Source organism: Falco punctatus (assembly GCF_963210335.1).
Source record: "Falco punctatus genome assembly, chromosome: 6".
Taxonomy (NCBI): domain Eukaryota; kingdom Metazoa; phylum Chordata; class Aves; order Falconiformes; family Falconidae; genus Falco; species Falco punctatus.
Genome location: NC_137585.1, coordinates 34,584,447 through 34,599,976, shown reverse-complemented (window position 1 = coordinate 34,599,976; position 15,530 = coordinate 34,584,447). Strand labels below are relative to the sequence as shown.

The window sequence follows — 15,530 nt, the reverse complement described above, 5'->3', positions numbered from 1 at the left end:
TCCTGCAGCAGAGGGTACCACAGGTTGGATGTACCCTGGTAGCAAATACGCCAAGGCCACCTGAAGTTCAGAATTCAAGCTGGATCATGCCAGAGCAAATGTCTCCTGTGCAGGAGCACTTCTGCATGACCTGGACTATTACATGAAAACACTCTTTGATGAAGACAGTTTTGAGAAAGCTAGGGAGACAAGAGGAACAGAATGGTCCTTACCTTAATGTCCTCCAAAAGCTCCTGTCTGTGCTGCCTGATTGTCTCTATTTCAGCCTCTTCAGCCTCACTCAAGTCAGTTGACCCTGAAAGAATAGAGATGCCCATGAGAATATTACTGGGGCCAACATATCACAGGAAAAGCTGCCTTAGCCTCTCAGCCCCTATCCTCTCATAGGGTCATGCTACAGCAACTCTGATTTCTGTGTTTCAGCATCTATGTTCCCTGCTGTTGCAGCCACTGCACCTCAGCTTTGCCCTGCAAATGTTTCTCAGTCCACAGCAAGCAGCACAGACCCATATAACCCTCCTAGCAGCCAGCCACTGCACTGGTAGCTCTCTGATCTAAGTCTGCAGCAACCCACCCCACCTACTCAATGGTTTTGCTCACTGTAAGCACAATGAAGAGGTCTTACCTCTTTGGCGGTTTTTATGTCTGTCATCTTTATATATGGAAAAGTGGTGATCTAATACTTCATCTACATCCAAACCTCCCATGAAGAGCCACTGGCTTCATGGACTGATCCACCACAGCTAGAGTCAGAAATGGCTTAAGAGACAGAATCAAGGTTTTTCAGGTCCGAGGGCAGGATCCAGGGGGATGAAAGCCTTGCTGAAGAAGAAGCATCTGTGGGTGGCATTGTTCTGTGGACTACAGACAATACAGAAACACAAGCAGGCTTCCTTGTAATGTACAGGAAGTTAAACAGATACCAGCAGAGCCAAAGCAACCACAAAATGATTCATAAAGGACTTAGAAGAATTGGGGTGACAACACTGCTGCTAAATATAATCCAGGTGAAGCACAAACTCTTCAGCAAGGAGAAAGAGAAGGCTGCAGGCCTAGAGAGGCAAAACAGATGGTGAGCCCCAGGACAAAAATGGGACTCACACAAGGCTGAGAGCACTGGAGCTCCTATAAGGTCACTGCAGAACTTGCAGACAGGGACCTTGCTGCATCTAAACACTGCAAGGCAAAGCTTCTCCAGGAAGCCAGGTCAGGTAACTGGATGCCCTGCTCCTTTGTTTCATAAGCCAAAATCCCCTGGGCCTTCTGTCTTCCTGGAAAAAGGGGAAGTGGCACCAGCTGCCTTGGAAATTCTCTTAGTGTGGATCTCACATGCAAAACAACTGCTATAAATATGACTGGGGATAAAAGGGGAAGGAACGAGCCAAGACAGACAGAAGGAAAAGGGGACAACGGGGACAAGGGCATTCATCTCACACTTCTTTCTTGTCATGGCCATAACAGGTCAGAGAAACCTTCCTTCCCTGATCCTAATCTTTCCCTCGTCCTCCTGGCTGGTTGTGTTTCCATGTGCTAAGTCTGTCCTATTAATTTTCTGAGGCTGCAGCCTCTCTCCCATCACTTCTCCCCCTCTTTTCAAGCATTGCATTCCCTGAGGAGAGGCTGCTGAGCCTCTGGGAGGAAAGCACTGGGCAAGGAACCAGCATGAAGCCAGGACTGGGAAGGACCCGCATCCCCTCCATGCTCTGCAAGCAGCCCTCACTAAGAGCTGAAAGAAGCTGACTGCTGAAGCTGGTTGAGAGGAAAACCTGTGGCATCCAGCAGCTTGCAGCAGTCAAATCTGTATGAGGGGAAAGCAAACAAACAAGTAAGCAAGCAAGAAAACAAACAAAAAGAAACAACAACAACAACAAAAAACAACCCATGCAGTGGCTTTGCTGCTTGTTAGGTGGGTGGCTGACTTCCCCTTGAATGTCAGCTCTGTGCCTGTGAGCGGTGCCTGTGTCTTTCAGTTTACTTTATGTCTCCCACCATTCTGATGTCTGCAGCAGATGAGGCCAGCCTCTCAGCCTCCCCAGCTTTATCTCTTTCACCTCTACAGGGGCTGGTAATTGTGGAATCACTGGGGTGATTCCTGCACAAATTACTTCTAAGACCCTTTGTCCTCTCTTTCTACAAAAGCTCTGTAGGACATACCTGATGAACCTCCTCTTCCCCCACCCCACCAGCAAAGTCTGTAGTGTGGCTGATTGCTTTGCTTCAGTTGTTTTGTGTCTGCTGAAGCAGTCTAAAGCATCTCAAAGAGACATGAAGCTCCCAGAGGACACCATCCCACCCACACGACCCCAACCAAGACTGTAAATAACTTAGTCTCCCTTCCTTCTGAACATCTGAAAACCCCAGTTTCCAAGTGATTTACCTGTCCAGTTTGTCAGAATGAGAAAAGTGTGGGAAGGACTGCGTGTGTGGGGAGGACTGCATGTGTGGGGAGGACTGTGTGTGTGGGGAGGGCAGGGGAGAAAAAGCATATGAATCATGGAGAAGGGGAGGGAATCAAGGGATAAAAGAACAGGTAAGAGTGACATAGTAAGGAGAAAAATTAAGGGATCAAACTTTTAAAGCAATTTAGACTGAGCTGCAGGGAGGGTCCTTGGAAGGTCTCCTAAGTTTTCCTAAACAGCTTAAGTCCCTGATTGCCTTGGCAAATAATTCCAAGGTCAGTGCCTGCACATTACTCCACTTCCCAAACAGAAGGCCTAATGGTCTGCTAAAGGCTGTTTTGAGGCCTTTCATCAATGTTACAGCACACACTGGGGTCTACGGTTAGGGGAAGTGAGCCCAAAAGTCTTGTTTGGGGAACTGTCCACAGAAAGGTAGCACAGACAGCAGAGGCAGCTGGGCAAGCAGCAGATGAGATAATTAGAGTAGGCTGCTTTGCCTTTCCTTCCCTCTCCATGTTGAGAACAAGCTGAACCAGCAGGAGAAGGACACTCCAAGTGAAGAGCCGCCTGGCTCGCTCCAGGCACTTGGAATGGCAGAGGGACTTCATCCCTGCACCAGGGACTGAGGAACGGCTTCAGCTTCTTCAAAGTCCTCAGTATAATCAAGTTCCACTTCCCTCTAGGGCTAGGTCAGACACAGATGAAGCATAGCCCTAGTCAGGGTTCTCTGCATAGGGGGAAATTTCACCCCGATGAAGAACATGCCACGAAAACACCCACAGGTTTCAGGGGGATGCCTGTCACCAAACCAACGCTGAAGTCTTCCAGTTCAGACACAAGGCATAAAAAACTGGCTGGCGTCCTCGCCAGAGAGGACATGAAGTTCCTGCTTGATGTTTATTTTCGGAGAGAAAATGTTGAAAGGGAAGCACATCAGCATCACATTTGTAGGGCTTACACTCGCTCTTGAAGTTCTTTTCCCACTCTCAGGGCAGACACAGATAGAAAGACCTGCCAGTTCTTCATGAATTGCCCAGGCTTGTATTTTGAGTGCTGTCACCCAAAACAGAACACAGACTTCAATTTCAGTTGTGGTGACTTACGCCCTCAGCCTCTCCACCTGGAGGCCAGGTCAAAGTTACCCAAAAGTCTGGGTGCAGTGGCCAGCAGAGTACTGTGTTTGCTGTTCCCATTTCCCATCACAACGGGCTGTGCAGAGCTGCACAGGTGCTAAGTGAAGCTTTCAACGCCAAGCAGAAGTATACAAATAAGAAGATACTTTGGAGCACAGAGGTAAGTGGGAAGTGACTGCCCAGGAAAGCTGGAAGGATGGACTGCAAAAACAGTAGGGCAAGGTTATGAAGAAGGACTGCATCTGTGGCACTATGGCAGACCATCCACGTGTCACCCACCCACAGTATAACAGCAGAGGTTCAGCTGGCCCATTTGCAAGGCGATGTAGGGTTGTGAGTGTGCCTGCTAAAAGGTCTGGGCACCTCCACCCATGGCAACACACAAGCAGAGAAGCCTGATGGGCAACTTCTGCCTGGATGAGGCTGTCTGGTGGAAGAATTTCACCTGAAATCCTTTTCTTTTTTTATATGGCTGCTGTGTCATCTCCAGCACAGACCACCACCTCCCTAGCCAGGTACCAGGCTGGTACCAGTTCCTCAATTCTTTTCAGCCCAATCTGTCTCTGTCATGTAGCCACTCCACAGTTCTCTTCCAGCTCGTGTCAGAAGTTCAACATGGACCTCACACAGGTTTAATTTGCACATTCCAGCTACGAGGGGAAAGGTGTGAAGAAGTATATATGTCACCTTCTGGTCCCCTTATCCCATATGACAATTTAAAGTAATCAGGTTTGCATGTTACATACACGCATGTTACACACACACACGCACAGCCCTGACACAGGTCTCATCTGCATGCAGCTGTGGCAGAGAGGTGCCTGCCAGGACCATTGCATCTCCAGGTAGGAGTGGCTCCCAGAAAATCTGTATGTGCACCTCCGACCTTCAAGAAAATCATATCACAACCAAGCAACTTTGAACTCATCCGGTGCTCTAAAGCTCACGGGAAAACTGCATCTGGCGGCAACCTTTGCTCCCAGGGTAGACCAGCATCAAACAAGACCACTTTCCCACATAGCTGTGTAGTAACAGGTTGGGGCTGAGCAAAGACATCAGTTAGAACCAGAACATCTCTTCAGGCATTGCTTGCCTCCAAGCTCTGCCTCTAGCCAGAGCTGAGCAAACTTGCATTGTTCCTGAGCAGGACCTCATTGTGCTGTTGCAGTGCATAACTTTTAAAACATAATTAACTCCATAACACATAACTTGAGTGAATGACTGTGTCAGACCATCAGTTCTAAGAGCCTCAGTTTCTGTGGAAGGCACACTACAAGGCTACCTGCCTCATCCCATCCAGCTTGTCCTGCAGAAGCTTTGCCCACAGCTGCTTTAAGCTCTGGGTGATCTGAAAAGACCTATCTTCACCAACATTCATAGCCAGAGGCTGAAAAGAGTTCAGCTGACATACATGTCACCAATTTCCCTGACAAGCAAGGCTGGTATGTGGTTTGAGCATGCCCTTTCCTTGGCTACCCACCTAGGAGCTAAAAGGTGCAGAACAGTTGAAACTTGGCACTGTTCTTTCCCTTCACTCTGTGCTTCATTTCCTATACGCAGAAGCTTGTGAGGACAGTCAGACACAGCAGGGCCATTGCATGATGATCCCTTTTCTTCCTGGCCCTTGTTCAGCCTATTCCCGTTCAGCTCTCCCTATCTGCTGCCTTTGCACAGACACACACTTCCTCAGCCAGAGGCTAGAAACATTCAGTCTGGCAGTGTGCCTTTCCCTGCTGAATCCCAACTACTTTTTCCATCACCTGCCAAAGTAGTAAATAAAACCTGAGATTTCTCTCAGCTCCTCAGATGTGGCTTATCTGCCCCCACCCACATCTGCCTTTTGCAATTAATTCAGGATCAGGCAGGCCTACCTGCATGTCACTTGGAGTTTGCAGGACCCTAATACAGTAATTTACCTTTAACATGGACATAAAAAAGAGAGGCCCCAGTACCAAAAACCTTGCAAGCATATTGCACTGGGATACCCAGCTGCATGAGAGGCGCTGCAAAGTCAAGCCGGCTCCTGGGGGCTGTATGGAAACACCACTAAGGAGCTTGCAAGCCACGCCAGAGTTGCATGAAGAGAAGCCAAAGCCTATAGGTGCTCATCCCACGTGTCAAATATACTCTTGATACTCCCGAGGCAGTCCCCAGCTCAGCTTAGGATCACCAGCACAAGGGATCACAGCAGCAGACATTCTCAGCACAAAGACCTTTCAGGTCAGTGGGAAAATGTCTCCCAATGTGAAAGGGGTGGCTTACGGGAGAGCAAGCAAAGAAACCCATGCCTAATGCTGAAGGCTGACAAGCAATTAACTGCACCACCAGGGATCTTCCACCATCTCATTCCTGCAGCCACCAGCCGCAGCATCCACACTAGCTGCTGGGATCTCATGGTGTGCTCTGCCCTGTCAAACTAAGCGCACAGCCCTCACAGAAAACAAGGCAAAAGATGGTCAAGGCTTACCAGCAGGACAAAAGTCCATCCTGAAGAGTGCAATACTTTTCAACAAAAGTGTTGTTCCTCCTTGCCTTCTTCTGCTCATTCAGATCCTTCACAGAACTGAAACAACTTGGAGCCAGTGACCAAGACTGTAGCAGCATTAGGGGAGGCGGGTTGCCCCGTGACTCCGCCCTTCCTCGCCTCGTCCCTCGACCACATCTCTTGAGCTTGCATCAGTGAAGGAAACTGTATATGCATACCGCTGTGAGCTAACAGGGGCTTCTTGGCTACTTCCGAAATGCAAATCCACAAGTGCATTTCCGTCCCTGCAGCTTTTTTGGGAATCTCTGAGCACATAACTCTGTTTGAGGGAGCAGTTTGAAATGAGCAGTGAGAGGCTGGTAGTACTCTGGGTTTTTGTCTGCGGTACTCGGTGGTGGAGGGGGAGAGGAACTTCTTTATTCAGAAACCCCATCTGTTTCGGGAAGTGGTTTCATTTTAAAGGAAAGATTCTTCCTGTGTTAATTCTGCAGCAGGTGGTGGAGGGATGAATGCTCCAAAATTGAAGGATTGTTATTGGAGGGGAGAAGAGGGTCTTTTTCTTTTCTTCCCTCCCACACTGCCCGCTAAGTGGCTTGTACTTTCAGTCTTGTTCCTTTTTTTTTCCAGTAACAAACTCTTTTTCTTGAAAAGCCTTGTAAGGATGGAGTAAACTGAGGAGGAATGGAGTAATTTCTCAGCTGGTGGGGGAGCTGGCATTAGCAGGACAGTTTTGAAGGGACTTCTGCTGCTCTGTCCACTTGCAAGGCAGAGGAATGTTCTTCCTCCATCCCCTGCACACAGACCCAGAAGGCTGTACACTTCCCCTTGACTTGTATTGAGTTGCCATGTGATTTATGTGGTAGATCTCTGATGTAGGCAATATGGGAAAAAAGAAGCATGCAGGAGAGCACCATGTCAGATTGAATAAATAGGTCAAGCTAAAATTCAAACCAGGTGTGATGCCCAAACAGGACTTGTGCCTCCTCTAGCAGGACTGAAACTGTAGAGAAATGGCTCGTCTCCATGCACAAACACTTACCTCTGAAGCACTCTATATCCTTACCTCCTGACCTGTTGCTGTCCTTACACAGAAGGCCTTGAGCAGGACAGCAAAACAGGTCCAGGCTTCTGCCTACCATCTTTCAATGACATCTTTCCATGACACCACAAGGTAGAGTTTGCAAGAGCACTGCATGTGTAGAAAAAAAAAAAAAAAAAAGACCCTCAGACTTGGTATGCAGTGGGAGCTAGCATCTATGTACACTTGCCACCGTTTAGAACAGGTTGAACATCCTTGACTCAGTAGGAAAGGAAGAGCTATTACCTTCCCACATTCCCATTAGCTGAGTCTGGACTGAGATCCTCTGGAGGGAGTAACTGGCCTTTTAAAAGGTTTGATGCAAAAGGTAGGATCTGCCTGAACAGTCTGGCTAAGGTCCATTGATCTAGGGCCATTCAACCTCACAAAGAAAGACACAGATTGCCCTCCTTTCCTATCAGCCTCTTCCATTTGCTCTAACCTGTGGTTATGCTACAGGTTCAGTGCTGTTACTGAAGATGACAAGCACTCTAATGAACCCCCAGTGAAGAGTGGGAGATATCCCAGCCTTAAAGATGTCAAGGGGTAGCAGAAATCCAGAATGAATGCACACAGGCAGTGTAGGCAGGGTTACAAATAACCTACAATCTTTAGGAAGAGTCAGTGGTAAACATTTAGCACCTGCTTTCCATTGTTAGTGTCAATATTTTCAAAGAACCAGCTAGGAGCTTATTTGGGAGGGGTAAAAGGAAGAAGGGAGCAAACTTTATTAATGCAACCTGCTTTCAAACCGTTACACCCATGTCTGCCCTGACCCTCATTATATCCAATGTCCATGCTTAAAATTTATCAGAATCTGCCTTTGGGTCACAAATTGCCAAAAGCCCACCCCTTGTAAACTCAATTTCTGTCTTGATGTTCTGGGCCACATCAGAGGAGAATTCACTGCCCCACAGTCTGGCCCAGTGTCGCCCGTTCCTGTACTGGGGCTGGGTCCAGTGTATCACCTCCAGTCCTTCCATCATTGTTTTCTACAAAAAAACCTGTTTCAGCAATATTGCAGATGACATCAAGCAGACAGGCCAGCCTAAAACACTTCCTTGAAAGACCTGATCTTGCCTGCCTCAAAGGTAGGTGACATATATATAGACAGCTTCATCAGGGCTGTTCTTGTTCTTGTTTATGTGTCTGTGGCCAGGTCAAACCACAGACACCCTGCAAACACCAAAATGGATGCCTCTGTGCACTGCAGACGCACTCTCAGTCACTCCAAAACAGAGAGAAATGGAAAATCTGTACCTGTGTCTCTAATCCATACTTGCTTCATTTCTCAACTCCTTGATGCTTCCTTCTTCTCACAGCTTTTCCTGCCTGTCTGTTGGAAACCCTGACTGCCCTGTTTTGAGACCTTACTTACTAATTCAGTTCAATGATCACCTCCACTACTTTTATTCTCCTGGTTCTGGTAGCCTTGCTTTTAACAGTGGTTGGCCTTGATGCACTTTAAATGCTTTCATTTCTTTCAGCCAGAGGCGTCTGAATGGGAAATGTACCACTAAAAAAACTGCGTAAGTCTATTTCATGTGAAAATGAAGCACCTGTTTCATGTGAAAATGTTTTCTTATGAGGGTACACAAGAAGTGAAACAGGATCATGCAACTAAACTAAGCCCAGAGCATCTCCCATTCTTTCCCAAGTGCGGGGTAAGTATGTGTCCCTCTCCAGGTACATAGTCCCCCATTCATTCACATGGTGCACAAACTAGTTTGGTCCCAGGCTTGCCCTGGGGAAAAACAACCAGTTCCTCTCTTGAGGAAACCTAGAACCAGGTGGAAGCTGAGTTTTCTTGATCATCCCAGACACATAATATGGATCTGTAGTGAACTCATGTGGATACCTACACTACCCCAGCAAGCAATGTGTCCAAAAATGCCCTTAAGGTAAGTAATGTGTGTTCTGTGGTCATGGAGTGAAAGGGCTACAACACAACCCTCCCATGATTTCAAGAGAAAAAGGCAGCAGAGAACCAAAGGGAAAAGCAAAGACAGAGAGAATGAGGAAGAACAAGGGAGAATGAGAGGAAGGAAGGAAGGAAGGAAGGAAGGAGAGGAAGAAAGCAGGAAACCTAACAAGCATGAAAGTACACCAGCAAGAACACATAAATATTAATTATGCCTCAGGGGCATAGAAACGTCCAATGGATCCTAGGCCAGGTGAGATTTAAATGCTCTACAGTGTGGTCAGAGCTAGTCCATAGCCAGCAGCTCAGAGCACATGGATTCTCCCACTGGTGCTATCAACAAGGCCAGTGTAGATGCAGCCTAGCTCAAATACAGACTAAGAAAATAGAATTTGACATGCAGCAAAAATTTACTTAAGCTGAAAGTTACCCACATCCAAGGGATTCACTCTTACACTGGGCACTGATTCTGGCATCTTCCTTCTTCCAGAGAAAGCTGTAGCCTATACATTAAAAAAACCCCAACTATGATGATTGCAGCAACATCTGGGAAAAGTTCAATGTGGATGAGATCAAGGAATGCACTCCTTGGAAAAGCAGGATATTGGAGAAAGAACCAAACAACATTTTTCAGGTGACAGAGATTCAACAAGGCAAGGAGTGGAGCTGGAAATGGACACTCCTTGCTCCAAGACATACTTGGCTCAGAGGTGCAAATGAAGTTCTCTTAACTGTGCAAGAAGAGATGTCAAGGGCATGAGAGGGGGTGTTGAGGAGCCTGCATAATATCAGGGTAAGTGAAGGGGACTGGGCCAGGTCAGATATGTCTTGGGTTGGATTAAGGTGGGATTTGGCTCTTTTGGTCCCCTCCTATCACTCACGTTCACATCCACCACCCCAGAGGTAATACAGTGCTTCTCCTGTGCCTCCAGAGCTGGCTGTTAGGAGCAGGGACAGGAAGAACCAGATCCCTGGAAATCAGCGCTTCTGATACAGGACTAGGGTTAGAGCCAGTGATTGCTTCTGCCAGTGCACATCCTTCCCAGCTGCGGTTCTCCCAGGCTGGGGCTGTGCAGGCAAGAGGTGGCAGCATGTGTAATGGGGGCCTCCAGGCTGGTCCAGCACTTCTCACCTCATCAGGCACGGGCAGGTTAAGCAGACTGCTGCAGATCAGTACTCCAGGCTGTTCCTTGTGCCTCCTATGCCACGAGCCATTTTTTCTCCCAGGATGCTCCCTGACTGTACACAGAGACTTAAACTGGAGTTGGAAATACCTGTTGTTCTGGTGGTCACAAAGGAAAATATCAAACCAACAGTGTGGGTGCACTTTCTTGCTACCTCGTATACTCTTCAAATGACTGCGTAATTAAAAAGGAAATACAAATATTTCCTACTATTTTCAAGCAAATAAAGACAGTGACAATGTACTATATATCTTTCTGTGCTGAACATGTCAACTGTATTCCCACGACTATCCACACAGAGACAAAGTACACATCTGTACAAATTCGATAGCCCCTTCAGGAAGTTTAGCTTGCCATTCAGGTTGGGCTTAGGGATTGCAGTATGTCAGGAGAGAGTGTAGCACTTTTTACACAGTATTGTGGGAATTATGAACTGCACAGGCAGTATTTTGATGCAAAGTAAAACAGCACTGGAGCAAAGACAATAACAGGATTTTTCATATAGCAACTGGAATAAAATAATCCTTGTTCAGTGTAAGGAGCAACACAGTGACAGCCTGAGCAGTAGCTCAGGATGTAAATGTGCGGACAGTTAAGTAAAGCTACTAGTGCAGAGTACCTGGAACAGCTTGCCCTCAGCTGCTTTTACTAATTCAAGGCACTGGATCTATTTTAAAGGTAGGAAGATGGTGATTATAAAAGACCACAGGAAAAAAAAAAAATCTACCCTTTTCTAAGATTACAGGAGGATCACTTAGAGTCTGATAAACTTGAATGAAGAGCCAGAGGGATTTTTTTGTTGGACTCTGAAGGGCAGCAAGACTGAAGCTTTATGCCTTTAAAAATAAACCAACAACAAAACGGTAGAGGTCAAGCAAAAGATTTTACTTCGGTAGTTCAGGAAATACTAGTCTTGCAAAACAGAGTAGCTATAGTTTTCCTTAGTACTCTAAACAGCTCTTTTCACTTCCTTGATGCAGCCTTCCCAGAAGATATCATAGCTTACCAGTAAAGATATATATTAGATCTGGTTTTATAAAACATAGTATATCTAACATCTGATAATGTATGAAGAGTGCTAGCAGGCAGGGGAGTCAAGTCAAGTAGTTGACACTCAAGAATTTACACGTAATCTCTAGCCCCTGTTAGCTCCCCTCTACAACAGGCAGGTGAAAAATATTGTTGAGCCATCTGGGCACCTCGTGGGAAAGGATGCACAGTCAGATATTGATCTGTACTTATCACCGTTAAGTAACAGAGTGGAATCAGCAAGATGGGGGTTGTCACTGGCTGAGAATAAAATGTCTGTAAGAATGGAAACCCATATCAGAATCACTGGGAACTTGCAAAAGTTCAGAGAACCAGATAAGACCAAGCCATAAAAACCCAGTATGATTTAGAGTCTGTGAACAACTTCTCACTGAGGGAAGTGCAAGTGCGAAACAGCCATCACAAAGAACCTGATGCCCAAAGGTCTGTTCCATGGTATTTTGCTTACCCAGGTACAGATGAAGAAGAGGTGGAGGTGAACCTCTCTCAGTGCTCCAGGTCGGAGGATGGCAGTGGCCCTGCTATTTTGCCCTAAACTGGGAAGGCTGAGAACAGTCACACTTTGCAAATAGAGGAGTTTCCATAACATAATGCACCAGGAACGGACCACCTGTCCCTGACTGCAGCAGGACTGGTCTCCAGTAAAGGCCCCGAGTAAGACAGGTCCAAGACTCGGTAAACCCCATTTGCAAGTTGAGTTGCTTATAAGTTACATTGTACATGTAGGTAGCTTGTGTTCAGTGAGGCTGGATTAGAAACCTTTTTTCCTAAACTTTTGGTTGACAGGGTAAACTTAGGCTAGAGAAGCCCTTGGTATGGCTGTGTTGGAAAACAGACCCTGTATGAAGCATCTCCACAACATCTCTAACAGGGACTGCAAAACATCATGGCCTGAGCTGCATTGCCCCACTTCAGTTACAACCTGAGCTTTGAATTCAGGGCAGGCTTTCCAAACCAGCCTGGCAGTCAGTGAGAAACCACAGCAGTGAGGGGAGAGGGGGGCACCAACCATCAGGGGTGGGAGTTTTGGAGAAGCAGCAAAGCAAGAACTAAAAGCGGGAGGCAGGTGGTATGCGTGAATGGGGAAGTGGGAAGACGCAAAAGAGGAATATAGCAAGTAGGGACAGTTTGCAGCCCAGCCAGGCTGAAGTAAATCATTCTTTTTCCTGCCCAGCACACACAGAAGAGGTCTCACAGCCACTCGGGATTGCGTGAATGATAGCTTACAGAAAATAAATCCTATTAGGGCCCAGGGTAATAAGAATACCCACTTGGCTGTGCCGTGTGTGTGCAAAAAAATGAGCCTTGTGTTCCCCCATGAAAGGAAGGATTGTTCCTGCTACTCTATGCTGAAGGACAAGCCTCATGCTCAGCTCCTGCCCTTCTGTGCAGGGCTGTGAAGTACAAACATCATTTCTGCAAGAGCCCCCTCACCTTTTTCCCATCCTCCCTAAGGGATCAGAAACCCACAGAAAGAGAGGGGGAGATGGAGTGGTTCTCACTGCTTTGGATCCTTGTGGGGGGAAAAATGGTATCATGCATTTCCTCCCTTGCCTGCCATCTCTCATGGGTGCCATGCAAAACCAGCACAGATGGGTCACTCAGAGATGACCCAGCCCAGGGCCCTGGAAGTCTCTCACAGCAGAACTGTCTCGCTGAGCAATTCTTTTCCATCAGCATCTTCCTCAAACTCAGCAAAGGGAACAAGACACCCCAGATGGGTGCTTGCCTTCCCTCAGCCTTGCTGCACATGCAGGAGGAAACTCATGCCAAGAGCACCTCTTGGTGGTGTGAGAGGACATCAAAGCAGCAACAGATCTTTATGTGCTCAGTTAGGGGTTATGGGTCAGTTTCCTGTAGTTTCTTTCCCGTTACTGCACTATGTAACAACCGAGAGGTTTTAATGTAGCAGGCGCCAGCTGTTCTCAGAGTGATTACAATATATGTGTTATGTGAACGCAATATCCCATTTTTAATAATTTAAATATGATGGAAAAAACCACCCTAAAGCGTTTGTGTAGATCCTTATCATCACTTTACAGAGGCGCGGGTGGAGGAGGGGTGTTTATAGATTCACAGCACAGATCTCTGACTCAGATGGGAACTGACCATCCATAGCAGCAGCAGGCAATTATCTTCCAAAAGTAATTTGCCCAGAAGTGGGTTGGAGATATATCTTCTTGCCAGGGCTTCCACAGCTCATTGTTGGCTGTACAGAACTACAGTGTCTTTGACATGGGGCTCACTGGGACATGAGGTCTTCACAACAGTCCCTCCTCCCTGATCAATTTTAACCTGTCTTCTTCCCCAGTCCCTTCCATGCTGCCGGTCCCCCAAGCCCATAAGCCATACTACAAGGACAAAAGTGCACACTGGCATTCAGCAGGTCCTTGTTTGTCCCTGCCACCAGGTCCTACTGTGGCACCAACCAGTTTTCCATCTAGTCTCCCTTAGACTGAATCCCATCCCTAGCCTCATTATCCTCACATGACTGTTACTGTCCCAGGTGAGACTCAATGTATTCTCCAGCTCTCCCCAGCTCTTTTCCTTTCAGTCCCCATGTTTTCTACCCCAGGGTGTCCACTCTGTTTTTCTCACCCTGCTTCTCCCCAGGCACATAAGGGTTATTGGAAAGACCTGGTGAAAATGGAAATGTTCCTTTGGAGAAGTTGATTCCAAATGCCATTTCAACAGTGACCAGAAAGCGGTTAATTTCCTGCTTCATTGTCCCAGTCTGCCTGCCCAACCTAGAGCTCCCTGAATCCCTAAGGACTCCACCAGCACCAGCTCCCTGGGCCCTCACTTTCACCCAGATGTCTCCCACAGAGTCCTCTCAATGTGTCTGATTGCCCAGGAAGCTGCAGTGTTTTTTCTCCATCCACCAGTAGCACTCTCTAGAGCCAGATATACCTGCCTTCTCTTCTGACTGAATCCCTGTCTCCTGGCACACCATATTCTGCACCTGCCTGCCCTTTCCAGCTCCTCCCTGTAACAGCCTTTGTGACTCTCTCTTCTGTCCTCCTCTGACCTGTACTCCTATGGCCTGTTCCTGCTCTTGCCTGCAGAGGAGTCAGTGGGTTTCCTTTCTCCCGCTTCCCTACCACCCACAGAGGGAACATCTAGTACAGCTGGTCGCTTAGTGCTTCTGACATAGCCTCAGGACTTGGAAACGTTCCACAGTTGAGGGTTTCTGGGTCACGGCCAGCACTGAGTGATGGATGGGAGAGCTCTTCTCCCAAGCAGGTCAGTTGCAGCAGCCTCCCATGGCTGCGGCAGCACAACAGTCACCAACCTTTGGAGAAATGTTTTCCCTCAGACTTCCCTCCTTCAGGAACAACCCAGCTGAAACCCCACTGTTCTTGGTCTAACTGGCCTTCTGACAAAGCCTGGAAATTCTAATTAATTCTGCATCACCACATCCCTCCTTCTATAAAATGCATCTCCTGCTCATCCACTCATCAGTTCAGGCTGGAGCACACAGTTGTGCACACACAATGCACTTTTCCAGGCTTAGTGTTGCATGGGAGGAGAAGGAAGGAAGAGGAGGCAGACCCTCATTTCAAGAAGAGAAAGGAAGGAGCAGAATCTCCTGAGATCTTTCTGATCCTTGTCTCTTCTTTCTTAGGGTGATTGCTTTCTTCTTGTCCTTGCTGCTTAGCTCTATAATTCTTTTATCTTCTGAGCACAATGAGTACAGGCTGAGAGAGCTGGGGTTGTTCAGCCTAGAGAAGAGAAGGATCTGGGGATGCCTTATTGTGGCCTTTCAATACATAAAGGGGGCTTACAGGAAAGATGAGGAGAGATTTTTTTAATAGGGCCTGTAGCAGCAGGACAATGGGTTATGGTTTTAAACTAAAAAGGTAGATTCAGACTAGATATGAGGAAGAAATTTTTTACAGTGAGGGTGCTGAAACACTGGAAGAGATTACCCAGAGAGGTGGTAGATGCCTCATCCCTGGAAACATTCAAGGTCAGGTTGGATGGGGCTCTGAGCAACCATCTAGTTGAAGACATCCCTGCTCATTGCACAGGGTTTGGACTAGGTGACCTTTAAAGGTCAATTCCAACTCAAACCATTCTGTGATTTTATGGTTCTATGACAAGATGGAAGAGATCTGGCAGCAGCTCCCACTGGCTGCTTTTGCACAGAAGTAGGGAAGAGGATAGATAGGGAGAAGCTGGTTTGCTGGAGCTCCTCTCGTCCACCAGTCTTGGCTTTCACAGTACTGGCAGGTGAGAGAAATTGCATCCCTTGATACATTTGCTCCACTTCATAGTGAACA

At 47.3% G+C, this 15,530-nt stretch overlaps 1 protein-coding gene and 1 long non-coding RNA gene across 9 annotated transcripts in view; one reads left to right on the top strand and one right to left on the bottom strand.

Annotated features, from left to right (window-relative positions):
* Positions 1–6,318, bottom strand: part of CYTH4 (cytohesin 4) — a 35,518-nt gene extending 29,200 nt beyond the window's left edge. For all 8 annotated transcript variants that reach the window (XR_013929018.1, XR_013929019.1, XR_013929020.1 and 5 more), the window contains exons 1-2: positions 5,997–6,318; positions 213–295 (exon numbers count right to left, since the gene is read on the bottom strand). Coding sequence is in view for 1 of the 8 variants with exons in the window: in XM_080392971.1 (XP_080249097.1) it covers positions 213–295; positions 5,997–6,075 (162 nt within the window). In the remaining 7 variants the exon portion in view is untranslated. The remainder of the gene's footprint in view (positions 1–212; positions 296–5,996) is intronic.
* Positions 302–5,806, top strand: LOC308066089. Its single transcript, XR_013929025.1, has 2 exons — positions 302–2,441; positions 2,478–5,806. It is a non-coding gene; the product is annotated as an uncharacterized lncRNA (long non-coding RNA).
* Positions 6,319–15,530: the final 9,212 nt, after the last annotated feature.